The 27,310-nt window shown below is 46.2% G+C and overlaps 1 protein-coding gene across 2 annotated transcripts in view; it reads right to left on the reverse strand.

The window, feature by feature from the left end:
• The window catches only part of Xylt1 (xylosyltransferase 1), a 296,523-nt gene that overhangs the window by 110,068 nt on the left and 159,145 nt on the right, over positions 1–27,310 (reverse strand). For both annotated transcript variants that reach the window (XM_085841368.1, XM_021168481.3), the window contains exon 3: positions 15,042–15,555. In XM_085841368.1, coding sequence (XP_085697494.1) covers positions 15,042–15,555 — 514 coding nt within the window. The remainder of the gene's footprint in view (positions 1–15,041; positions 15,556–27,310) is intronic.

Genomic DNA, 27,310 nt, shown 5'->3' on the forward strand with positions numbered 1-27,310 from the left:
CACACACACACACACACACACACAGAGGCTTCATCCCAGTGCCCCTCAACAGCCCTTAATACATCTGACAGCTACTTGCTTTTCAGCCGCACAGATGTGCCGAGTCATGGTAGAGATTCCTCATTCGAGATGCTATATGGAAAACCATGACAAATGCTTTCTTCACAGTTCCTTTCAGGACCGTGTCCTTCTTGATCATCATTTCCAGGCTTACAAGAGATTTGCCTCATGCCTGTAACTGTTCATGGAAAGCACAAAACGCTGGTACATTTGTGCCTTGAGCAACCTCTACATAATAGCTTGGCCCCAGCCCAGTTTCCCACCACCACATGTCATTGCCATTTTTAACATAAGTAGGATTATGGACAGAGTAAGGATCAAAGCTATGAATGAAGGGTTGAGATATTGCAGGATGTTGGGGTACTCTGGCTGATGGGATGGTTTCATTTTTTCTCCCTCTGTGAATTTTGGAATCTCATTTCCACTTACCCAAAGTGTAAAAATGAGTTCCTTAACACCCCATAAATGGTACTCTATATTGGAAGTGGAAGGTCCTAGCTCACCTATGAGGAAGGTTTTATATGACTAAGCACGTGACAGAAATGGGCAATGGAGGAAGAATTTATTCTGGCTCATAGTTTCAGTGTAATCAGTCTACAGTCACTGGGTCTCATATACTCTGGCTGAACATCACGCATGGTATCTGTAGCCGATGTCAGAGGAGACTGTTCACTTTATGGCTGACCAGAACATGGCGAAAAGGGAACACTGACAACCAGTGGCTTCTTCCCCCTTGTGTATTGCATCCAAGCTCCTTCAAGGCACATCCTCCTCCTTAGCTAACCCTCTTTTAAAATACCCTCACAGGACATAAACATCATGTCCCATCATACAGAGGTGACTTTTGCCATTGTGGCACTACGGACAATGCTGCCAAATCTTTCTGTTAATTTCAACACAAGGTAAAACGCTGAATGCTTCAATGAAGAGCTAACTGATTAAAAAACAAAAACAAAAGTAAGCATCTGGCCTGGGTCTGTGAGGGTGCTGGCTTTAGCCTCCAGGCTAAGGGTGAAGGTTAAAGATGTGTGGGGTCTGTCTACCTCCCTGAGGTTGACAAGCACACATTGTCTGGAATCGAAGCACCTGGGCTTGGCTGATGCCACTGTTAGAGAAACCTGTGGGTGTTTGTATCATAAAATATGGTGGAGGTTATAATAAGAAAGCTGGACTTGGTAGATGGGGAATGTCTGAACAGCTGGTATGAGTTTGAGGTGCCATTGGATGATGGAGTGGTGATGTCCACTTTATTAATATTGGGAGCTCCTCCAACAGAATACAGGCTGCCTGCAATGGCAGAACCCACTGGCTCTCTCTCAGTTTTGGAGGCTGGCTATCTGAGATCAGGGATCCTGTGAATGTGCATTTGCTGAGGGCATGTCTTCTAGTTGATGGTGACTGTGAACAACTGTTATATCCCTTGGTACCTAGAGGCTCACCTCTGACTCTTTCCTCAAGCTTCCTGCTGTGTTCCTGGCCTCTGGGTACAAATGTCCCCTTTTCATGAGGACAGTCATGTTACATTAAGGCTCATTTCAATGCCTTCATTTGAACCTGATCATCTGTAAATATCCTATGACCATAGGTAAATATTATGAAGAACAGATCACCACATCCACAAGTTGGGGTTTTAGGACATTAACATTAAAAACAAACTTTGATGGCTGGGCAGTGGTGGTTAATCCCAACAATTGGAGGCAGAGGCAGGCAGATTTCTGAGTTCAAGGCCAACCTGGTCTACAGAGTGAGTTCCAGGACAGCCAGGGCTACACAGAGAAACCCTATCTTGAAAAAACAAACAAACAAACAAACAAACAAACAAAAAACAAAACAAAAACAAAAAACTCTATGTGTTGCCTACATATACACGTATGTTCATGTGTATGAACGCAGATACATGCATGACTTAGCACGGATGCTATGGTACATCATGTGGAGATAGGAAGGTAACCGTGGGTGTTGGACCTCACCTTCTACCTTGTTTGAGACAGTTCTCGTCACCCATAGCAGGCCTGTGAGACCCCAAGCTTCTCCTGTCTCCAAATGCCATCTCATCCCATGAGCAGTGTGATTATAGACATGCATGGCCATGTGTGGCATCCCTCTCACCATGGGTTCTGAGGATCCAAGTTCAATTCTCTATACATGGCATTGTAAGTGCTTTACTCACTGAGCTACCTCCCCGGTCCATTCAGTGTCTTTTGAGGGACAAAATGCAACCCGAATTGATTGAGCAATAGTATAAGATTCTGGCACTCTTGGTAGAGGCTGGCTATGGAAAGTCATGGTGAATACCCATTTACCTGAGTATTCAATGAGGAAACAGCTCGAAGAACAACTTCAGGCTGAACAGCACACGGGACTCAGAGATCTAAAGTCATGCAGAAGGGCTTCTTGGGATAAAGTCTAGAGTATCCCAAACTGAGCGTGAAACAATGGGACCCCCCCACACAAATGATCCCTGTTACTCTTGTTCCTGAGGAGAGCTCCAACATACTTTTCAAAATTTTCTCCTCCCATACTAAGAAACTTACCATCACCTTTCTTCCCAATGGGGCTTTTCTCGTGGTCTTCACTTGGGCAGATCCTGCCCACCATGCCTGCTCTCACACAGGGTCATGGACCTTGACTGAAGAGACCATGGAGTCTAGGGTTGAAGACGGACAGGGAACCACTTCCTCAGACCATTTTAATGATCCCAGGGAAAAGCAGATGGAATTAAACCGAGCCTGTGTCAGGTTTCAGATCAGCGGTGAAGTGTGCCCGTGGCAAAGGTCTCTTCCTTCCTGAGAGGTGTAATTAGAAGCTGGAGACTGCAATCCTCAGCACTTCTTACCAGGAGTTTTGGAAAGATGATCCAATATTTACCTGAACCCAGCTCTGCTCCCCTGAGAGACCCCAGGAATGCCAGGCAGCATCCCAGCACTGACCAAACCAAGGGACTCTGGGAGTCCCTCGAGTGGTGGTATGTGTTCAGCATATTCTGAACATGTCAGTCAACAGCCTGCGTGGCTAGGCTGGAAAATATTCTCTCTTCTCATCAAGTCACTTTTAAGGCCCTCCAGGGCAGGACTACTCCGCATCCTCTCAAGGTCGTCACTCATCCACTTATCGTTCAACAAACATTTGTGGAATATCTGCCGTGTGTCAGGCCACTACTCCTTCCCACAGTATCCTTTCAGTGATCGTAGGTGCTTGGGAGCCAATGACTGGAGATCTTCTCTCTTATAGTGAATTTAGATAAAGCATTTCCCTTGCGACCTTGAGCAACTCACGCTATCTCTCAAAGTCAACTGAAAACTGTAAAGTCAGTTTTTGTTGCTCCTTGCTGAATCTGTTCTGTATTCCCACTCATGAATGTTAACAAATCCCACCATAACAAATCTGTAACACGTCTACACACATGCTCGGTGTGGCCAGCCAGGCTCAGCTTTTGTCTAAGAGCAGAGGTTGGTGTCTCTGTAAAGGGACAGATTGATCAAGAGAGCTTTGGGTTCCATAGGAGCACTATTGTAACTATTGAACTTTTCCTTTAGAGTTGGGAAGCAGCTACAGACAGACATGATAGCAACAAACAGGCAGGTTGGCTACAGTTTCACCAAAGCAGAGTGCCAGCCATCAGAATGTAGAGTGTGCTAGAGAACTCAGATGTGGGCTTTAGGGGGTTATCTACCTCATTGCACTGGGGGCTGGGGGGCACTCCAGATTCTCTCTACAGCACATTAGTAACTTTCTTTATTGCCTCAGAAAGGACATGGCAGAAACAACTTTTAAAAAGAAGGCTCTCATTTGCTCACCAGAGGATGGACTGGAGGGTAAGGACAGGCAGAAGAGTTCATATCATGGCAGCCAATAAATAGAAAGAAGTGAGATAGCTGTGTTCATCTAACTGTTCCCCACTTATTTTATCCAATGATACCCCCATCTTGTAGGTGGATCTTCCATTCTCCCCTAATCCTCTCCAGACACTCTCACAAATATATTGAGAAAGGTTTGCCAAAACAATCTCAAATCCAGTCAAGTCATAGAGATCACCCATCATACCTGGGTTCTGAGCTCTGTACTACCACGCAGGCTCCTGGGTCCTTGCCTCTTTCTGACATACTTCTCCTTGTAAACTAAGGTGCTAGCACTTGCTCATCTCTTCTCGTTGATCACATGAGTGCTCAGTTCTTTTAGAACCCTTGCAAAGACTCCGTCCTGCAGTGTCTAGAAAACAGCCAAGGGACTCATACCATTTTCATATTCCTGGATTCTTCCATGTATTAATTCATCCATCATCCATATACACACTCATCCACTTACCCACCATCCATCCATCCATCCATCCATCCATCCATCCATCCATCCATCATGCATTTATTGTCTACCCATCCATCTACTCATCCATCCCTCCATGCACTCTACACCCACCCATCCATTCCTCCACTCATCCATCCATCCATTCACCCATCTACCCATCCGCCTATCCCTTCACCCATATATCCATTTTGGATATCTATTCTGCATTAGGTAGAGTACGAAGAAAACAACAACAGTATCATGAATATTACGGTCTAATTTGGAATAGAGATGCCAGCTGAGTGATCCCTCAAACCTGCATCCATTTCAAACTGTGGTAAATGCTATGAAAGAAGAGTAGGTGGCAAGGTGGCTCAGTGAGTAAAGATGCCTGCCTCCAAGCCTGATGACACAAGTTCAATTCTCTAAGTCCACCTGGTAGAAAGAGAAAACTGTAAGTTGTTCTCTGACCTCCACATGCATGCCTTGGCATGTGCGCACACACACAAGTGTCCCTGAGGAAGCTCATGAGCTCAGCAGGAGAGACATGATGACAGGAGTATGGTTAGGAGGAGCAGCATAAGGGAAGGCTTCAGCCAAAGTCAGCTTTCTCTAGGGGATGAAGGTGAGGGACAGGACTCATTGAGCCCTGGAGGGGAGGGGAGTGAGGAGGCTAGAGAAGATGTGAGGGTGGTCAACCCAAGACCACAGTCACCACCAGGGTGCAGTCTCAGAGAAGAGAGTGCCCTTAGGTGGGCTGTCAGGAAACCACAGTAAAATGTTGCAGGGCAGATCAAAGAGTAGAACGAAGTCATTTGTGGGAGAGAATGGGTAGATACAGCAGCCAGATGTGAAGGGATGGGTTAGAAAGCATTATGACAGCCACAGGAGATGCTGGGCCTTGGTTACAGAGGTTGCTGAATGGGGCATGAGAACTGAGAACTGACTCTTTCAGTTTGCTCAGACAGAAGTTTGGGCCTGCCATCAGTAGTCACCTGGGGTCACCAGAAGAGCATAACAGCACTAAAGATGAAAACTGTGACAGGAAGGGCATACTAAATGAGCAGTTCACCTATCCCAGCAAGCTCTGTATCTACTACTTCACAGAACGTGCAAGGGAGGCTATTATTAGTCCCATCTCACAGATGGAAAAAATGAGGCAGAATAAGGCCAAACTAGTATACCCTTGCTTCTGCTCTTAGTCCCTGGTGGAGCTGACATTTAACTCCACAATCCCAAGGATGAAGAAAGGCTGGGCCATTTTCTCCATCCTACATTCTGCAAGAAGCCAGTCCAAAACATTTGGAACCAGACAACCCCCGTGTAGACCCCATCCCCCGAGGAACCTGACAAGATTCCAGATTCATAAATAAGTCTGGAAGCTGAGCTCCACTGAGCTGCTGGAGTCTTTATTACTCTACAAATGCATTCTTAATCAGCCACTGGGGTCCTTCCCATAGAGCCTTTTAAATTACAGTTAAATTCCTTGATAGCAGTCCATGTACCCAACACTGCATTTCCTGTGTTCACAGCCATAAACAAGGAAGGGAGGGGGGCCTGGATAACCAGGTTAATTGTCCTTTGAGGTCTAGACTTTGAAAGCACTGGCAGCAGTGCCTCTAAATTCTCTTGGTCCCCCGCTGCAATGCTAATAAAGTTCAGAAACAAACAGTGCAGTCTAGCCAGCCTCAGGAGCTGGACCAAGTTCTTTCATGCCTGGCCCTGGCGGCTCTGGCTCCATTGAGCCTTCAGGTCACCTTGCAGAGGTTCTGCCCTGAGAGCTTTCCCAGGAATGGATGGGGAGCCAGGGAGGCAACATCTATGCTGCAGACCTGAGGGGATGTCTGTGGCCTGCAGAGGTTACTCCTAACTTTTAAGTTAGAACTAGTTTGACCTTGGGGGTGTGATGGGAGTAGGGCAGGTAAAATATCTTCCCTCCTGCAAATTCTCTTCTTAGTCTGCCACTGCCTTAAGGACACAAAGGCACAGTTTGTCTTAAAACAGGAGTCCACATAGAACAACCTTGGGTCAAATCCTGTCTGTCTGTTTTGTAAACAGTTATCTATTAGGACACAGCCATATCCAGTCCTTTCCATATACAGCTGAGTAGTTAACGTAGAGTTATCAGGTCTGTCTACATCTGAAATATTTACTAGCTAGTCTTTTACAGAAATTGTCAACCCCCTTTGTAAATATAAATCTGATTATTCTGTTGTTCTGCTCAATACCAAACAATGACCCACCATTACCCCAAAATGACGTTGAGAAAAAGTTACCTCTGGAGAGAGTTACCAGTTCTTACCGGAGCATCCTATGGTGTTGCTCCAGGAGCCTCAGTGAAACAATGCATGCGTGCAGAAGAAGACCTAACTACAAAATCACCCTGTGACAATCCGTACAATGCAAAAGCTACTCTCAAACCGTTTCCAGGCATATAATTTGGGAGTGTCAAGTATATTCAGTACTGTACCATCAATTCCTAAAACATATCCATCTAGCAAACCTGAAATCCATACCCATTGAGGGGAAACAAACAAAACCCGAAGCAGCAAACAACAACAGCAAACAACACCCCTCCTCCGGGGCAGAGCTTGTGTTGTGCTTCCTGTGTCCCCTGAGGACAGGAGCCAGAATAAATCTTTCAGTTGCTGTTTTCAGGCTCTTGTCACATCAACACAAATGTAACTAACACAGCGCCCTGGGGGACTGAGACCTGTGCCTGAGCCACCCATGGTAGGCAGCAAAGAGGTGTTGCCTTTGCACCTTCAGAATGGCACTAACCGTGTTTATCTTCGGAAGACAGGAGAAAGCAGGCAACTTCCTAAAACTGAGTACGAGGTAGGGAGATGGCTCAGTGGAAAAGGGCAGCGAGCGTGAAGCTCTGATTTCAGATCTCCAGAACTCCCGTCAAAAGCCAAGCACAGCTGTGTACAACCCCAGGGTGGAGGGTTGGGCAGAGAGAGGAAGATCACTTGGCAGTCTAAGCCCAGGCTCAGTGAAAGACTCTAAAATAAGGCATAAGGCAGAGAAAGCAGGGCATCCAGTGTCCCCCAACAGGCACACACACACACACACACACACACACACTCAGATACACTTGTGTGCTCACATATACACAAATGCCCATACACTAAATAAACAAAGGGAGACTCTGCAATCCCGCCCATTGTCTTCCCACTTTGGTGGCGGGAAAGGTCCCCCGAGACAGGTGGTTGGCAACCTCCCAGTCACTCAGGCCTGTTTCTAAGTTGAGGCACATAGCACTCAGAGGTGAGCTATTAATTTGTGCTTTGTGACTCAGCCTCAATCTTGATTTAGGGCAACGGAAACTCTCCTCAAAATTGTGAAGAACGAATTAGTTTACTAATTTTGCCATTAAGAGCTGATCAGTGGGACACAGTTCCCACCGTCCTGTAATCAATCACCATTTTCCATGTTTATCTCCTATTCAATTTTTACTGTAGGGTTCTATACACATCAATTTGTCCCAATGCTCTTCCTACATATGTTTTAAATTACTTTATCATTGTATAAATTTCACAGCCATTAAAAAAGCTCTAATACTGGAGTGGCTGACATGGTGTTAAAAATTGGATTAAATTCCACAGGGTAATAAATTGTGACCTAAATCCAATCTCTCATGGGTGACTGAAGGATACAATGAAAAATTATTGCTTTGTCATGTCACACAAATGCAAATACGCTGGGCGACCAGAAAGTGACAGAGAAATGGGGCAAACCATACAGTCTGTTCCTTATCTAAAGCGACCAGCTAACTTTGAAGACCAGTCAGAGGGGTGTCCGATGGGATCTCCCCCAACCCCCACCTCCCACCCTGGCCAGCAGCAAGTGAATGGCCTGACGGGGTAAGCCTCTTGCAGCAGCTGGAAGGCACCACAGGCAGAACACTGCACAAGCTTCAGGCTTTTGTAGGTAGCAGGGCACATGACTGAGCCTCTGGCCATAGAACCCCTGGCCACTGAATCCTGACTCTGCCACTTCCTAACTGTGTGGCTTGCTAAGTATCATTCCTGGCAATCAGCCATCCCTGGAGAACTGCTAAGTGTGATCACAGGGTTCTGGACCCCTTGTGCATGACGTCTGTGACCAGAAAGGCTCAGATTTCAGGGGTTTTTATACTTGAATTTTTTTTCCTAAACATAATGAGACAGTTTGTAGATGGGATTCAAGTCTAAACATGAAATTTATGTATAATTATTTACACTGCATGGATAACTTACACATATGTGTGAAGGTGATTTTATATGCTATTTTGAGAGTACCTGTTTTTGAATGCTGTCTCACAATGGGTCAAATTTGGCCCGTTCCTCTTGGGAAGTGGGGTTGGCTATGCTCAGAATTAGGCAGACCTGAGCACCATGGCTCACACTGCAAGCCCAGCATTTAGGAAACCAAAACAGAAGAATCACAGGGCTTTAGGCCAGCCAGGGCTACAAAGTAATACCTTGTCTAAAAAAAAAATGTTGTATCTTGGAACATTTCAGATTTTGAATTTTTGGATTCAGTATGCTCAATTTACGTCTATCTATTTATTTGTTTGTTTAAGGACAAGAATTTATGTTGCTCAGACTTGTTTCAAACTTACCATGTATCCAAGGATGACCATGAAGTTGTCTTCTTACCTCTATTTCTGGAGTGCGGGAATTATAGGCCTGCTCCACCTTACCTAGTTTATACAGTGCTAGGGCATGCTAGGTAAAGTATTGTACCCTATGAGCTACTCCTCAGCCCCCTAGACTGTCTTAATTGAATTGCCATCCTAAGCAAAGCTAAGGCTTTCCCAAAGGTTCTGCTGCAGACCCAGATCTGCCAGCCCTTCCTGATAGCTTCCAAAAACCATCAACCACCAATCAAGGAATGATCAGTTATTGGGCCTGCAGGTGCAAACCTGCTTTCCTGGTTATCAGAGTCTGTTTCTATGTATTTGACAATAGCCAGCTTCTCCTAGAACAGAAACTCTACGAAGGCAGCTATCTCCAACTGCCTTGTTTATGGATCTCATTCCAGCACCGTTACCTGGAATGTGGTAACTGCTAAATACACATTAGATGCGTCTATCAATGAACGCAGCCTGCACAAGAATGTAAGCCATTTCTCCCGGAGAGTGGTAACATTCTTAGCAAGTGCTTCCAAGGAAGAACGAATTTATACCCAACGACCATTTCTCTACCTATCTACCCTGGAGACACTTCTGTCAGACTCACAGTTTTTCCCTCTACTCTACTTGATGCCAGGTGGATTATAGCCTGCACCTTCTCTGCCTGTCTCCCATCCCCACCCTGCAATGTGAGTGTCATGAGATCAGTCGTGTTTCTCTCATCCACCACATCTCCCATTTGGCATCCTGTTTAATGAATGATGGGTGCTTGTTGGGGACTGGACATGGAATATTCTTTTAAAAGGCTCATGTACCAAAAGCTTGATCTACAGTTCTGTCTGTGCTCAGAGGTGGAACTTTCTGAAAGTGACTGGCTCAGAAGGGCTCTGCTCTTGTTAATCCATCAACTCATGAATGGATGCACCTTTTGGTGGCGTTGTTAGGAAGTGATGGGAACTAGAAGGCAGCTTATTTGGAAGGGATGGGTCACTAGAGCCATGGCTCTGAAGGGTATATCTGGTCCCCAGTCCTTTCCTTCCTGAATTTGCATTCTTCTTGCCATGAGTGAGTAGCTCTGCTTTACAGCACAATGCCCATCATACCTGCCCTGGTGCTCTGCCCTGTCTTGCCACAGCCACAAAACAAGGAAGCCATGTGATTAGGGACCACAACCTCTAAAACAGAGCCCAGACACCTTGCCTCCTTTAAAATGTGTTGGTCTGGCAGTTTTGTCACAGTTAAGAAACACAGTCAACATGGCTGTTCGGTGCATCCTTTGACTTAGTGAAACAGGTAACACTGAAGTGTGCTGAGGGAAGAGATCAATGTTCTTGTTCAAGATGAGTTTCCAGGGCATTCTTCGGGTACCATACACTCTCCCCTGGGTTGTGAAAAAGCCAGAGGATGTGAGCTAGGATTTCTTTCATCCCCTTATCTCAAACGGCTCAATAGCGACAGATAATTGATGAACGCCGAGCCTAGTGCCAGGTGCTAGAAGAATCAACAATTTTGTTCACACTTATGAAAAAAGAAGCTTGCCAACTGTAAACCCAAATTACCAGTATTCTCAGACTGCCTGTGACATTCCTGGCAAAAGGGTCCCAAGATGCTAGTGTCTCCATGGTTACCCCGGGGGAGTGAGAGTTGTTGTGCTATGGGGTGAAGTAGCCAGGCAAGAGGAGACAGGCACCCATGTGCTCCAGGCCAGCAAAGCACCCTGCCTGCTCTGCCTCCCAGCCATGCAGGAGCTTTATCCGGTTCCAAAATCCCCTTCCGGCCTTGAACAAAAGGGAAGCCGATTAGTCAGGCTCTCTCTAGGCAGAGCTGCTCCAAGCTGCAGCTCATAAGTGCAGAGTGAGAAGCTTGTTCCCAATCCCCTGGTCTACAGAGGTCATTGTGAGCGCACAAGAAAACCCCCGGCTAGCCATGATCCTCTTGTTTAAAAATACATTTGGCTTGAGGAGTGCTTATTCATAAGGGAGGTTTCCAGAAGATGTGCCTGACCACAACCAGGAAAGGCCTCCTGTGTGTCCTGTCAGGGATGCTTTCCTCTTCCTGCGCAAGCTCTTCAGCTTAGTTTTCAGGCACATCACTTAGGGACCAACACATTCTAGAGATAAGTTTAAAAGGAGAGTTACCTCTCAAGAAGAGGCAGCAGCTGGACATCTCTGGGGAAAGGAGGAGGTGGCAGAGGCGGGAGGGAGGCGGGAGGGTCACTTTTGATGTTAGCTTTCTAGAAAGCCAGCTGCCTTTCTTCTCAGTTTTAACAGCCAAGTGCCTTAGAAAAATCTCAGTAGAACTGTCCTGGGGCGAGGGTGGGGGGGGCACTTCCAGATGGGAGATCTGGGGCAGGGGTGTTGGCTATAGTTCCCTGAGACACACGTGTGCCAACTTGACTGGACTGAGAGGCACCTAGGAGACAAAGGAAGTAGTTTCATGTGTGTGGGTATGTCTGTCTTTGGTGGCATTTCCAGGTGGGATTAGTTTAGAGGGGAAAGCAAGCCCCCCACTGTGGGTGGTGCCATCCTATAGGCTTCAGACCAAGATGGATTAAAGAAAAGAAGAAGGTTTCCCCCGTAGCTCAGACTTTGCCTCTGCTTCCTGGCCTCTATGCCATGAGCTCTTGTACTTTGGCAGGCCCCCTCTACCACAAGGGGCTGTGACTGAGTCTCCAGATGATTTGGGAATGAGGGAAAGGCAGGGGTGTGGCTTCAGCCCTAGACTTTCATGATCTCGATTTAAAAACTGCCTTTCTTCTTTTTTTCCAGTTCAAGATGCCCTTGACTGTTACACTTATGGAGTTATAACACAGGGAGGTTCAGTCAGGGTAAGTCGGGGTTCCTACAGTGGAGAGACCAAAGGTGGACAGGAATTCCATGCAACTCTGTGAGTGTTGTGTATGAGAACCTGTGTGTGTGTGTGTGAGCGTGCGCATATGTATGGGTGTGTATGTGTGCATAAATGCATATGAGAATTCAGATACAATTTCATGTGTGTGGGTATGTCTGTATGAGCAAGTATGTGTATGTGTGTCTGCATGCATGTATATATGCATTTTTGTGTATAAGCATGTATGTGTACATGCACATGTGCACTTGCATGAGTGTGTGTGTCTGCGCATGTGCACGCGTGTGTGTGTGTGTTTGTGTGTGTGTGTGTGCATCAGCTTTGTGGCTGCAGTGAGTATCCTATCTTTGGGAGGAAGGGTTTGCTGGAGGTCTGGAGACACCTTCTTCTGAGGTCATACTTAAGGACAGGTCTTTCCACAAAACCCTTAAGAATCTCTCTCTCTGCATGTTCCTTGGTAGACAGTCTATAGGAGTCTTCTGCCCTTGTATACGTGCAAGCAGGTAACAGCTGTCCTCAATTGGAATGGAGGAAGACTTCTGTTCTTATTTCAAGATTATTCTCTACAGGAGGCAGAAAAATCCAAGGTCAGAAAAGGAAGAATGGCCCTGTAGAGAGCCAGTCTTTTCCAGAGTGTCCCCTGGGCTGAGTGGGGACGAGGCTGAGAGACAGGCAAAGCAGAGGAGACACAGAAACAAAGCTCCTCACAAAAGTCAACATGGCAAATGAACTTCCCTTCCTCTGGATCTGTCCCGAGGTTCTGAGGAACTATGAGGAACTTCAGGGGCTATGGTCTGGGTGAGGCCCAGTGCAGGCCTCTGTGTGGGGAGGACCAGCGAGGTTCCTATGTTGCCTGATGTCAAGTGTTCCCCCTATTGTGCCTCTTTTACTCATTTTGCAAGAGATAAAAAAGGACCACTAGGCCAAAGCCCATCCCTCCAGAGCAGACAGAATTCCGAGTGTCATGGTTTCCAGAAGGGAAGGCAGTCTCCCTGTGGGGTGTAATTACATCCCTGCTTTTCGCAGAAGAATAGTTTATGGCTTAAATGCTATTAATTGTAAGCCATTCTGTTTCACGGGAAGTTGTTCATTGATAACTACCCAATTAGAGTTATTTTGCAATTAGTCTATTCACAGTAAATTTACTGCAAAGGGGAGGCCACGGTGCAGGAAATTAAAGCATCGTGGGTCTGGTGTGCCATGTGTCTTAAATGCCAACTCCATTAACCAGTTTGGAGGTCCCTGGAGGGCATGCCACCTTTGCCAAGGCAGAGATAGCCAACCCTGCAGGCAGCCCCAGTGAGCTCACACTAGCTTGTAGACATTTCAGCACGACCCAGGAGAAGCATGGGAAACGCTGAACGCTGCTATTTGGTGGTGGATGACTGTGGAGTAAGCTGTTAAGGCTAATATCTGCGTAATGTGCAGCAGTGACCAGGTACATGTGCTTAACTGTGCAGTCTTTAAACCCTCTGCGATGAATAAATACAACACCAAGTCACAGAGAGGGCAGGCAACTTGCCGCAAACCTCAGAGCTTATGCAGAGGAAGTCCGAGATGCAAATGCAGGCACTCCAGCCTGACACACATGCCCCCCCCCCTATTGCCACAGGCTCCCTGTTTCCTCAGCTGACACCCTCCCTTCTCCCTCAGACTGTACTGAGGAGAAGGGGGCACACCTCTCAGGAAGCTAAACTTCTTTGGGGTTTGTATAACTCAAGCTGAAGTGAGAATCTGTTTCCCCCCTGAAGACTATCAAACTTGTGGAAGGAGTCTCAGACTCTTCATCCTGAATTCCAATACCGGCTTTGCTGTCTGTTAGGTGCATGCCTCCACCCAAATCCTAAACCTGTCTGAGCCTCAGCTTCCTCAGAAAAGGACTGATGGAGATAGAACAGCACTGACTACGGACGATTCTTAGCATAATGATGGATGACGTACGGCTTTTCAACTTGATAACATTGGGAACGAAAACTCATCCCAGCAGTATCCATTTAATATCTTACACAAGGCAGTCAACACATTGTCTTAATCTAAGTTTTGCTTTTGTTGCCTTTGGCCAACCATAGGCTCAGAAACTTTCTCAGCACATTTAAGGTGGACCAGACTATACTACAACATTCCATAGGTCAGATGTATTGCATGTCTTTTTTAAATTCATGGAATTTCTACCTTAAATTAGATGGCCAGGACGGAAGGCTCTTGCAATCTGGAAAGCAGTCTGAATCCACTGGAACCTAACCAAGTGCATTGATGTTTGTGTATTGTCTCTTAAGGTCTGTGATAAAGATATACAGCCCAATGACCATACAGATTTGCTACTTGGCCCTTCAGGGAGCAAGCATGCAAGCTCTAAGCGTGACAGGAGCCGTATTACCTTGGTTCAGACGTCCAAAATACCCCTGCCTGGCACTGGCTAAGAACAGCTCTTGGAAACATTGCATTCCACTTAATTATTGCTGCACACAAAGTGCCAAGTGCAATCAAGAACACAGACAGGAACCACCTGGACCACACGGAGGCTTGGGAAGGGAGGATCTTTTAAAATCTGTCTATTGAACAGGAAGTGTTGAATAGATGCATATTTGCTGCTACAAGCTCAAAAAGTCACGCTGAACTTGACTAAAAGGGAATGTGTGAAAGCCATATTAGCCTTCCTTTCCCATCTTTCCTTGGGACACTTGGAGTTTGGGACCACAACCCGTCTAATAAACTGTATGGATACATAGAACCATGAAGAGGTGTCCCTCAGGATTCATGGGAGTTTGGGAAGCAGACCCTATAATTCCCATATCTAACAGTGTCCTTTCTCTTAGATGAAATAGTATGGTGTTTGCTTATATCCTGCACATCCTCCTCTATGCTTCAAATAATCTCTGGGTGACTTATAATTCTTTATGTAATGTTAGGGCTGTACAATATTGCATACATAAAAAGCCTAAGTCTGACAGAGTCTATTTTTTTTTCTAATTTCTGTAGCCTGTAAATTCCAGATAGCTATGAACACAGCACAGCACATCTGCAGACACCGAGATCATATCTGCTAAAGGGAACAGGTCATATGATACTAATACATGTCATGATTTTGTAAAACTTTCTTTATAGCAGATGGCAGGAGTTCAGAGTTCCCAGACAAACCAGATCTTGTGGTCAGGGTTGGAGGTGCAGTGTGGCTATATTCAGAGGGCCTGAGAAGGCAGAGAGATGGGGCCAGGGACAGGAGAAAGAGACTTACCTTCTAGGGGACAGAATCGAGCCACCTTCTCTGGCATCAGCAGCCCCAGCTTGTGGCGACAGTAGGTTTCTGCAATCTCCTGGCGACAGTGCTTGGACTTAGCGCGGGTCAGTGCTGAGATGGCCTCCTTGCCAGAGATATCACACTTGGGGGCCTGGTCAGACTTGGTTTCGGGGGACCCACCACCACCACTCTTCCTGGCATGGCTGTGTCTTGAGAGATCCTTCCCTTGGCTACTGTTGCCTGTGGCTTTCTCCCGAGGAGGCAGCACCTCCTTGGGGCCTTTCCCCAGGACTGATTGGCCCTGCCGTTTGTCCTGGGCATCCAGCTTTCTCTGCAAATGCTCTTTCTGCCTGCTGGGGGGCTTCTTTGCCAGTTCTGGCTGGTGCTTCTGCTTCTGGGTCCTGGGGGCGAAGTTGCTGTTATCCACATTCTCAAAGTCCTTGGGGACTGAGTTCTCGTTGTTGCTGTCGGTCCGAACTTTCTCTTTGGGACGGTGAGAGAAGTAGCCATCCTGGAGGATTAGAGAAAAGAAAATTGTCACTGAGCCGTGCTAGTAAGCAGGCTGACCCCGAGAGGGTGGCAGGTGGAGAAGCTCGAGCCAAGACTGCCATTCTTCTCTCTCTCTCATTGGCTCGATCTGTGGAAATGCTTTTCTCCTTGAGTACTAGCTTCCTACTCTGCTCCCACAAGACAGCCTCTCCATGCTCACAGTGACCAGGACAGTGACTGCGATTCTCCAAGAGCCCCTCCTCCACTCTCCTGTCTGGGGAAAATTTCCCTCTGGGCTTCTGTTCAAACGGCAGCAGGAGGTGCTGCTGTAATGGTTGGAATACAGTAGAGATGGTATCCTCAGGATCAAAGCACAAAGGAGACAATATGGACATTGTATATATTTTATATATATTGCATACATTTTATACATGCATGCACTGCCTTAAGGGCAAGCAAATCTATCTGTGCCTATAAGAGAAGATAGGCTTGGGCCGCTGTCAAGTCCATAAACAAGACAGCGTGCCTTGTTATCTTTTAATTTACTTTAATTTAACTTGATTTTTTTATCCACAGTGCAGTCAGTGCCAAACAAGCCTGGCAATGAGTCTCAAGAAAAATGCAAACCTGTGACCTTTACTTCCCTAGCTGTACTGGGCTCAAGAACATGGGCCTATCCATCCCGGGAAAGTGCCCTGTCATGGAGTTTTCATGAGCAGTCATATTCCACAGCCCTTTTAAATTTTTGCTTTATTTTACTTTTTTATTCAGAGACCAAGTCTTCCCAGGTGGGCCAGGCTGGCTCTGAACTTTCTCTGCGGTCAGCTCCTCCAGCTAATTGTTGATATCAGGTGCTGGCACTGCCCTCAGGATTGCTCAACCATCTCCTCAAGAGATGCAGTTACCATGGCACCAGGGACTCAGGGTACCCACATCCACCGTCCCCCATCTCAGCTGCTATGGGATGTTAAAGTATTCCAGTAAGAGAGACGGAGGATGTTTGCCTCCTGAAATGAATTGTCCACAGGCACGTGACAGCCTCTAGAGCGTCTGTGTGAGGCATTGGTGAAGGAGAAGCAGGCATTTTCAGAGTTCTGGGAACTCCATCCCTCAGAGTCTGTGCTGTCTTCTGTAGTGACCACAGTTCTGCCTCACCGGCTTCCCTGTATTTTCTCCTTCAAAATTTTTATTTTATTGTTGTGGGAGTAAGGTTTCCAAAACATGGAAAGAATTATGAGACCTACCTAATCAGCCCCCCCCCTCCTTCTCTGTTTAAAGACAGAATCTCACTATGAAGCTCTGGCTGGCCTGGAACGTGCTATGTATGTATATGCTTTAGGTGCACAGGTGCACAGTGCCCTTGTAAGCCAGAAGAGGCTATCAGATCCCCTGGGGCTGGAGCCACAGGTGGGTTTGGTGCTTCCAAATGAGAACAGCATCATTTGAAGAGCAGTAAGCTCTCCTACCTGCTGAGCCAACTCTCTGGGCACTAGGCTTTCATCCATGATGCTGCACATCACAAGATTCTTTCCTTAGGAAATTCTGTATAATATCATTGTATATGTATGCCATATCTACTTTATAAATCTTTCTATCAGCATAGTAAGAGGCAAACAGGCCTCACTTTCTCCCTACTGAAGTACTCAAATCCTCTATCTCCAACCCCAAAGAAAAACAAAACAACAAAATAAAGACAATCTAGGAGCAGGACATGGTGGTGCCTGCCTGTAATTCCAGCACTTGGGTAGAGAAAGGAGGATCACTGGAAATTCAGGTTTACCCAGGGCACACAGTGAGTTCTGGACAAGCCTGAGCTACATCCTGAGACCCTGACTCAAGAATGACAAATCCTACCATTGTGCAGGTGGAAAGAAGCAGGAGGACTGCTGCTGCAATATCAGTCTACAGCACAAATCCTAGACTAGCTTGGGCCAGCTTGAACTATAGTATGAAAAGAAACCCTAACTGGAAATCACAAAAGACAGACAAAAATCCCAGCACTGAAAAGGGGGGCGGTGAACACGAAGTTCCCACTCCCCAGCAAGATGCTATTTACAGTTGGTACCTGCTGGGAAAGGGGAAACCAGTTTTCTCCAATTGAGTGTCAGCCACAATCCAGAGAAGGCCCTGTGCCAGTGATTCTCAAACTTTGACAAACCTCTGTCTCCAAAAATATTTACATTACAGTTCATAACAGTGACAAAATTTCAGTTATGAAGTAGCAACAAAAGTAACCCATGGTTGGAGATCACAACAACATGAATAACTGTATTATAGAGTTACAGCACTAGGGAGGCTGAGAACCAATGCTATGAGCTGACCAATGTAAACGTATTACATGTGCTTTGTTTTGTTTTGTGGTGTGTTTGTGCACTTTTTGTTTCATTTTGTCATTTTTTAATTTGATTTTGTTTTTTTTTTATGAGATAGCAAGTAAGAGAGAGAGAGAGAGAACATGAAGTTGTCTGAGTAGGGAAGTAGGAAGGATCTTGGAAAAGTTGAGAGGAAAAGAATATGATAAAACATTTAATAATAATAATAATAGGCATAATGTCTCATGCTTGTAATCTCAGTGCTGAGGTGGCAGATGCAGGGGGAGGGCTACAAGTTAGACCAACCAATCTGGTCAACTCAATTAGGTACAGATAAGCTTGGATTACACAAAGAGACTGTCTCAACAAACAAATCCCTGAGCAACCTCGATTCACATCCCTTGAAGATGTTCACAGAGTGCAGGGCCCCAGAGCAGGACCCTCATGCTATGTCGCTAAAGCTTGGGGACACAGGGAATCAGGAAGAGTAGATCTAACCAAGAAGAGACTAGACACAAAGAGGCTAAGCAACTGAGATAACAGTACAAAGTGACTCCAACTCATTGTACCTCCTTCATCATCTCGAACACAGATGTGATGATGCTTACCTTGTGGGTATTTTGGTGAGGGTGAATATGCTGGAAAATTATGGAAGATTCTCCCTACTCAATCAAAGTAGTGGGGAGAGTAGGAAACAGATACCAACTATGAAATAAGAGGCTAGTTAATCCAATGCCCGGGGGCTGGAGAGATGGCTCAGTAGTTAAGAGGACTGCAGATCCCAACATCCACATAACAATTCAGGTATTCAGCAAAATCTGTAATGCTAGGTCCTACAGGGAGGAGACAGGAGTACCTTAGGGCTTGCTAATATCCTGCTTAGCCAAGAAAGAATGATTATCTTGTTCAGGGAAAGACCCTGCCTCAAAGGAATAGGGAATGAGTGACAGAGGACACTCAAGAATTTCTCCTAGCCTCCCTGTGAATGCAGAAGTCTGTGCACCCACATCCATGGCTTTATAAACACACACACACACACACACACACACACACACACACACACACACACACACAGAGGCATACAAATTTACACACAAATAAATCTTCCAAACTGTTTTGTCTTAATTTGCTGCTGTCTGTCTCTACTGACCTACACACTGGTTACAGCTTCTCCACTTTGAAAGGCCATGTCCCTTTTATTCTTAGAGAACCTAACACTCTCACCTTGGATTATTTATGCAAATACAACCCTCTGACTTGTTTTTATTTTAATGTACTTATTATAATGATTGTTCATTCAAACATTTGCGCGCATCTCAGAACTTCTAATTGCTCCTGCCTTGCCGTCCCTCAAAGCTGTTGCTAGAATTCATTTTTATTCCAGATGAATAATTAAGTGTACTAATGTCCTCCACCCCCATTCAACCTTGGGCTTGTTTAGAGTTGATTTTGATCAGGTAGAAAGATGCAGCTGCCAGACTCCTACACACACACACACACACACACACACACACACACACATCTTTTTCTATCTTTCCTTTGGTCTCTAATGATCAGACTTCTTTTAGGTCAACCGAATCCCAGGCTCTGGGTCCTGTTTCTCAGAGCTGAGGGTGGTAGCTGTGGCCTCCCCCTCCCCCTTCCCCTCCCCCTCCCCCTTCCCCGCCCCCTCCCCGTGCATTTAGGGATTATAGTCTTTACTTTCATTGCTTGTGTGGAATGAGCACTGGGTGGGGAGAGGAGCAGACATGTTTTGCTTTAGTGCCTGTATAATTTTCTCATCTGTAATAGGATGGGTCCCACATGGGTTTTAGTAAACACTGTCTGAGTTGGTTGTTAATCAATATGATTGACTAGCAAAGTTGTTTTTCAGCTCATTGCACACTAATCTGATAAAGTTTAAGAGACCAAGGATGGCTGCTCTGAAGGATACTGGTGCCATCCCAGACATAGCCCAGATCACTGTCTTTAACGGGATGTTAGTGTCAGAGGTCATGGGTCAGGCCACTGAGTCTGTTGACGATTTGCTCATCTTGCAGGCTTCTGTGTATGCCTGGACTTTGGATTCACATTGTTTTCTTGACCTTTCAGAGATTCGTAGAGGAGACAGAACCTGTGACTAATGGAAAGAAGCTGCTATTGAAGATGTTTGTTGAGGGGATACCATGGATTTGGACCCCCAAAAGTTCTGAATGTGCTCAGAGAGGGAGGCTGGCCTGAGACCAGTAGGCCCTCCATCCTTAACTTCTTCATCCTGAGCCTTCTATTCACCAAGGACTCAACATTGGTTTCCAGAGATTGGAAAGACTGTGAAGTTCCAATCTGCTCAGAGCTGCCTCTCCATGATGGGTCTAGTCCCCTTCAAGTGCCTGTCTCAAAAAGTTCATGGCTAATTGGTACAGTGGCACTGACCTGTCTTCCTAGCTTCTTGGGGGAACCAACAGAAAGGTTATAGGTTATAGGTTATAAGTCTGAGGTTATAGATTAGGCTTTAGAGTGAGTTCAAAGCCAGCCCAGGCAACTTATAGAGGCTCTACTTCAAAATTTAAATAAAGAAATCGTGAAAAGGGTTGGAAACATAGCTTAGTAGAAGACAGATAGCCTAGGATGTACAAGGCACTTCAGGTTAAATTTTTGACACCATAGGAACCACAGAAAGGAAGGGAGGAAGGGAGGGAGAGAGGAAAGGGACAGCGTGAGGGGTGAAAGGGAGGAGGGAATGGGGGCAGGGAAGGGGAGGGGCGGAAAAATAGGGAGAAAAACTCAAGATATGTCACCCATCTGAAAAAGCAGGACACTGACTCTAGCCAACACATGGAAACCAGCCCTGTGCCCAGCTGGGAGTGCAGGGACTTAATGCCCATAAGCACTAACCAGAGGCCAGGTGAGTTTGCCGGGATGACAGGAGTGTGCCGCCGACACTCGTAGAAGCCACACAAGCTGTATGAACATTTCTGGCGTTTCGGGTGTTTCCCTGGTGTTTGAAACTGTTCGGTTTCCTGCCTGCCCTGAAGCCTGATCAGCCTGCTTCTGGCTGCTTTGCCCTCTTTCCAAAGGCCTAATCACCGCTGGACACATCCGTTAAGCTTATCTCTGTGGGATCCTTTCTTCTAGTGCAACAGTCATCTCTGATAAACTCTGTGATGGCCAACATCTGGATCTGCCTGGACTGCTGCCCCAGAGAGCAGTTCCTCAGGGCTAAAGGCTGCAGAGGCCAAAGGACATGCTGGCTTAGAGCCCGTGCCTGTTCCCTCTTCCCAAGACCACCAAGGCCCGGGGAATATCTAACCCTACACTTTCTAGCTCTTTCTATGTCACAGACAAGACAATGCTGCATACACAATAGGAAAGGAAAACAAAGGCCACAGAGGGAGAAAGCAGATGCAACCCAGAGTACCAGGAAGTCCCAACACAAGCTGCTTCTTGCCCCCCTGCACACCCTACAATCTTCCCTGTCAGCCTTCTCTTCCTTCTTCTTTCTAATTGTCCTTCTCTTCCTTTTCTTAGACTCACTATTTTCACAGACTTGTACCCAACTCATGGTCTTCCTGGCTCAGCCTCCATATTGGACTGATGATAGGACTGTGGCAGCACACCTAGATCCTAGAATACATTGTTTAAAAGCCGAAATGCAGGAGACTGGGGGAGATGGCCCAGCAGGTCAAATGCTTTCCAGGTAAGTATTCCCCAGAACCCAATGAAAAGTCCAGGTATAGTGGTGCCTGTCTGCACTCCTGTGCTGAGGAGGCAGAGAGAGGCAGATCCCTGGAGCACACTGGCTAGGGAGTCTAGTCATATCACTGAGCTTCAGGTTCACTGAGAAACCATGTTGCCAAAATAAGGCAGGAAGGAAGACCCTGGCCATGGATGTTGGTACTCCACATGCGCACACATACCCACAAGCTGAATGTGTAGCAGTGGGCTCAAGTCTGATTAAATCATTTTGCAGTAGGGTTTTCTTTATTTTGAAATCAATAGATTCTTAACTCGATTATCCCAAAAAGTTCATGATGTAAGATGACAGTCTTGTCAGACTCTAGCACAGGACCTAGGCTCTGCTCGCCTAATAGTCCCAGCAACATGCACTTCAAAACAAACAAACAAATGAAAGAATCTTAAAAGATAGGTCAGGGGTTGGCAGAAGTCCAGCCACATTCTGTCCATGAAATCCCCCCTGGAAAACACTAGAGGGGATTTCCTTTACACCTGCTTATGTTGATTATGGTGTCTTCATGGCAGAAGGACAGAACTTCAGACAACTTGAGAACACAGGATTCTCAAAGCCCTGGTCGGCTTTCTGCAGGCAAGCAGGCACGACTTCCCATGAAGAAGCAAAGGCCAAGATAACCAGGCTGGGGAGGGGGAGGTCACTGGGAGATCACAGGCAAGGTCTGAGCCAATGAGAATCAGATGTCAGAGACTGTTGAGGCTGGAGACCCTCCCAGACATGATGACAGCCATGCCCACTAGGACATGGCACTGAAAATCTTTATGTTGGCACCTGCTTACATTCCATGGTGGTGGGGGTGGGGATGCTGGCAAGGGCACCATACTAGTCTGCATTGAAACTGCCTTTTCTGAGTTCCAAACCAGTTGCAGAAGTTAAAACCGCAGAAGCAAGCTGGGAGGGGGAAGGTGGCTGGAGGAAGAGTTAACAAGGAAAGGCTTTCCAGAGAGAGAGGTACAAAGAGTAGAGTTATGAAGTGGCCTTGCATCACACAGCATGGCCACAAGCCCCGAAGTCTGGGTCCATGGCTCTTCAAAAGCAACATGTTTTTTCAAATTGATCCCAGGGGTAGACCCCATCTCTGCTGATGCTCCTGGAAAATGGCAGACTGGTATGTGCCAACCTTTGACATGCAGGCTCATCAACTGATGTCAGCAGGAATACCTGCCTGGCTGCCTCAGATTCAGTTCCCTACTATCTCCTGGTCTTTTCTTTCCCTGGCCCCAGGCAGATTTAAATCTCAACACCCTATTTGCCTCCAGGGTCATCTTTCTCTGGGTACCTTCCTCAGCCTCTCTTGCTTCAACCTCTGCATATCTGCTCAGTCCCAGCCCTCACCCTTCTCCACAAACTCCTACCCAGGTCCCTGTGGGACAGGCACTTAAGGAGACAAATGGGTCTCCAGCAGATGAAAGACATCCCTATCCACAACTCATCCTTTGCCTCTGAGACTCCTCCCCCTCCCCTTGCCACAAGTGGGTGATAAATGGCAGGCTGGTGAGCTCATTACCACAGCCTCTGAGGAAATACTCTTGAGGCCTGCAGCATCAGTGAAGGAAGACACCTGTAAATAAAGAAATATAGAAGCATGCACACGCACACCACACCACACACACACACACACACACACACACACACACACACACACACACACACACAGAGGCATACATGAACTACACATGCACAAAGAGACATGCATACATTCATGTGCAGACATAAATGCAAGTTGTACATATAAAAACACATATACACATGTACAGACATAGACATATATACACATATATCATATATGTATACCGCACGCACACACACACACACACACACACACACACATATATATATATATATATATATATATATATATATATATATATACACACATGCACATTTTATACACATCTACACAGGCATCACACATGCATCCACACAAACACACACTACAAATTCAATAATGTCTCTTCATCTGAAAGCCCAGTCTACTTGGGTTAGGGAAAGGAAAAAAGAAAAAGAAAGAAAGGTCTTCATATTGCCAGCCATGTGATTTCAGACTAAAGTTCCCAGCAGCTGCCAATAAATTATTTTTACTGTGTGGAGGTACAAATGAATATGCCACCTTCCTGTCCTAAATCTCCTTTATGAGTCTCTGCTTGCCTTGGCCCACCGACCAGAGTCAGGGGTTTGCAAACATGTTTTCATTGGCTATATTCCTGCAGAAGGCTGTGATCTCTCAAGCTGCCCCCTGCACAATGCAAGCGCCCCAATGACACTTCCTGTTTACACCTGGGCCTGGGCTGGCAGAGGACATGACTGTGTCCACAATGACAGCCACACTTGCATTCAAGCTTTTGGAAAACCTCTGCATGGGAAATGAGGGGATGTGATCACAGGAGCTGGTGCTGGGCCTGAAGGGATGCTGCCCTGGGACCAGGTGTGCCACTCCCTATGGGACACATCACTAGGCTCCGGAGTCATTACCGACTCAGCTTCAGGGTGGAGTTGTGAGGCTCACCACAGCTCACTATGTGTGTCACTGTCTCAAAAGAAGATGCTGCTCACTGCCTGCAGAAACAACGTGGTGGATTATCTGACTCTTAAGCTTCCCGAACCAGGAAGAGCTATGCAACATCTCAGAGAGTGTGACACACTAGAGGATCACCAGGCACTGTCCAGCAAAGTGATTCCAGAGCACACTCCACCTTTGCTCTGCTAGACTGAAACCCATCCTTTCCACTTCCAAGCTGTGTGATGCTTGGGAGAGAGAGTGCATTAACTTCTCGGAGCCAGCTTTTCTTCCTATAGAAGAATGCATGCTTATAGCTAAATCTTCAAGGTCAGTGAGATACCATGACTTTGTTGGAGTGACAATATAGATTGCATCAACAGACATGGCTGTCAAACACTGTTGACAGTGACCTCCCAGTGATCTCTCCTGAGTCCATTCACAGGTACTTCCTGGATGTCAACCATGAGCCATTTGGCAACTAGGGCACCGAGGATGTGTGTGGGTGTAAGGCAGAAGCCTGCTCCTGGGACATTGTACGCTAGAGGATGGGGCCCAACAACCAAGTCTGTGAGTTCTGTAATAACTTCCGTGCCATCTTATCTATTTGGAAAGCTGGGGAGGCAAGGCCCACTGGAGTTCCCTCAACAGAGTTAGGAGCAAGGACTATTGCTGTAGGGATGGGACAGAGGCTGGCTGATTGGATGGGCATCAGATAAAAAGGTGGGCTATTTTTACCTCCTCTTGCCCATTCTGCTCTGTGTGTGTATATATGTGTGTGTATGTATATGTGTATTTGTGTATGAATTGTTTTTGTGTGTGTATATTATGTGTATATATGTGTATGTGTATGAATTGTATTTGTGTGTATGTTTAGGTATATATGTATGTATATGTATGTGTGTATATGTTTGTGTTTGTATATGTTTATGTGTGAATGTATATGTGTGTGTATATGTATGAATTGTATTTATGTATGTATATGTGTATGTATATGTGTGTATGTGTATGTATGTGTGTATATATATGTGTACATGTGTGTATGTATATGTGTGTATGTATGTGTGTACATATGTCTATGTGTATGTATATGTGTGTGTATGTGTATGAATTGTATTTGTGTGTGTATGTGTATGTGTGTGTGTGTGTGGTATATGCACATGTACTCATCTTTGTGTGTATATGAGGAGTCAGATATTGATGTTGGGTGAGTTGTCTTTCTCCATACTCTTATTTTTTGAGGCATAGTCTCTTCTGCCTGTTTCCAGTCACCACTGCTAGGTTAACAGGCATATGCCACCACATCTGGATTTTATGTGAAATCTGAAGGGAGGGTCTGTGCTTGTGGGTGAGTACTTTATCCTTGGAGACATGCCCCAGGCCCCACTGGTGCACCTTTCCTTTTGTGGCCAGCTGTGCCCAGGAGTCTGAAGTCTGGCTGGAGTCAGACATTAGATGCCCTTTTAGCCTCTGGTGGTGCTTTCCATGAGCCTGAGAAACACTCTGCCATCTGCCTGCTTCATTCAATACCTTGGTACAGCTGCATCCTGTCTTTTTCTCCCCTCAACGTCTGCTCGTCTCACTTATTTGTGTAGGCTTCAGGTCAGGCAGCTCCAGACACCTTCCTTTCTCAACATCTCTGGTACCTAGATGACACATGTGCATCCTACGTCTAGCTTTTATGTCTGTGTATGAGGACTGGGGATCTGAACACAGGACCTCACGCCCCTTCAGCAAGCACTCTTTTTAATGGTCCTCTCCCTCTCGTAACCAACTCTGCCCTTGGTTGCACGACATAGAGAGCATTCACAGCATCCAGTCCCCTGGCTCTCAATCATAGCTCTGTGTTGGCCTCATTGGGAGCTTACTAACCACGAACCCTGGAGATAACCATTTACTGGGTCTGTCATGCCATCTGGGAGTTGAGCTATGAGAAGACTTCTGGGTGACTTGAGTGGGAAGCAAAGGGCATGCCCAACACCTACTTCCTCCCAAGATGGCCACTCTTACAGCTTGGGGATGGTTGTGAATCACAGATACTGGTATAAAAGGCCTAGCAGGGAGCTGTCCTGCTGGATAGTAGAGGATACAGCTGGCAGAGGGGGTAGCATTGGGAGCATCATGCCTACTTACACCCCAGCTGTGGCTCTGCTTTGCAATACAGCACCTTGACATGGTTCTCAGGTTGAGCATGGTAGCCTATTATAGCTGCTTCTTAATGTAGTCCTTGGCTCATCTCCCCTGCTCCCCCAGAAGAATCAAGGTTTTTAATAGTCTGCTCTATTCTGCATCCTAAATGTTCCCAAAGACCCATGCATTGAAGGTTTGGTCCCATCCAAAGGAACTATAGGGAGGGGTAGAACCTTTCGGGATGAGGGGTCCGGTAGGAAGAAGTCATATCCTTAGGGGCTTTCTTGAGGGGGATATGAGGACCCTGAATTCTTACTCTGTCTTTGCCTCCAGGTGGCTTTGGGGTGAAGAGGCCTCTTCTGCCCCATGATCTTACTAGATGTGATGAGCTACATACCCAAGTAACTGTAATCTCGTATCTCTGAAATTAAATATCCGAAATAATGGGACAAAATAGGCCTTCTAGGCCAATCCAACCTTCTCACATTGTGACATAATGCTGTCACCTACAAAGCCCATGCTCTAGAACCACAAGTTAAGTTTCAAGAAATCACACACACACACACACACACACACACACACACACACACACACACACACAGAGAGAGAGAGAGAGAGAGAGAGAGAGAGAGAGAGAGAGAGAGTAATTATTAAATTAACAAATTCCATACATTCACAACCTTGAATCTGGCTGTGTTAATCATTTCCTGAAGGCTGTTTATGGCACACACCTTGAAAAGGTAATGATCTTGGATAACTGGACACAACAGGGGACACCCACTAACAGAGTCCCCTCTGCAGCCCACACTGTGTTACATCTCATAGTCAGCCCCACATTCCTCATGGGAAAACCCAAGGCAGATTGGTCTCTGTGCTGATTGATTCTACAAGTTGTTCTCTGACTCACAATCGAGGTCCCCAGGCAGAAATAAATAAGTATGACAATAATTTGGGTTTAAAAGATCCCGGTGTCACCCACTTTTCTTTTCCTTCCTGCTTCTACACTGTCATTGCATTTCTAGGGGCCAGGGGATGACAGCTGTGTTAGACTAACCTCTTTCTGACGCAGCTGCACGGAGAGCAAGGGGACAGGGGAGAAGAAGGGAAA

The sequence above is a fragment of the Mus caroli genome, unplaced genomic scaffold (genome assembly GCF_978045245.1).
Source record: "Mus caroli unplaced genomic scaffold, Mus_caroli_1 scaffold_8, whole genome shotgun sequence".
In the NCBI taxonomy this organism is placed as follows: Eukaryota; Metazoa; Chordata; class Mammalia; order Rodentia; family Muridae; genus Mus; species Mus caroli.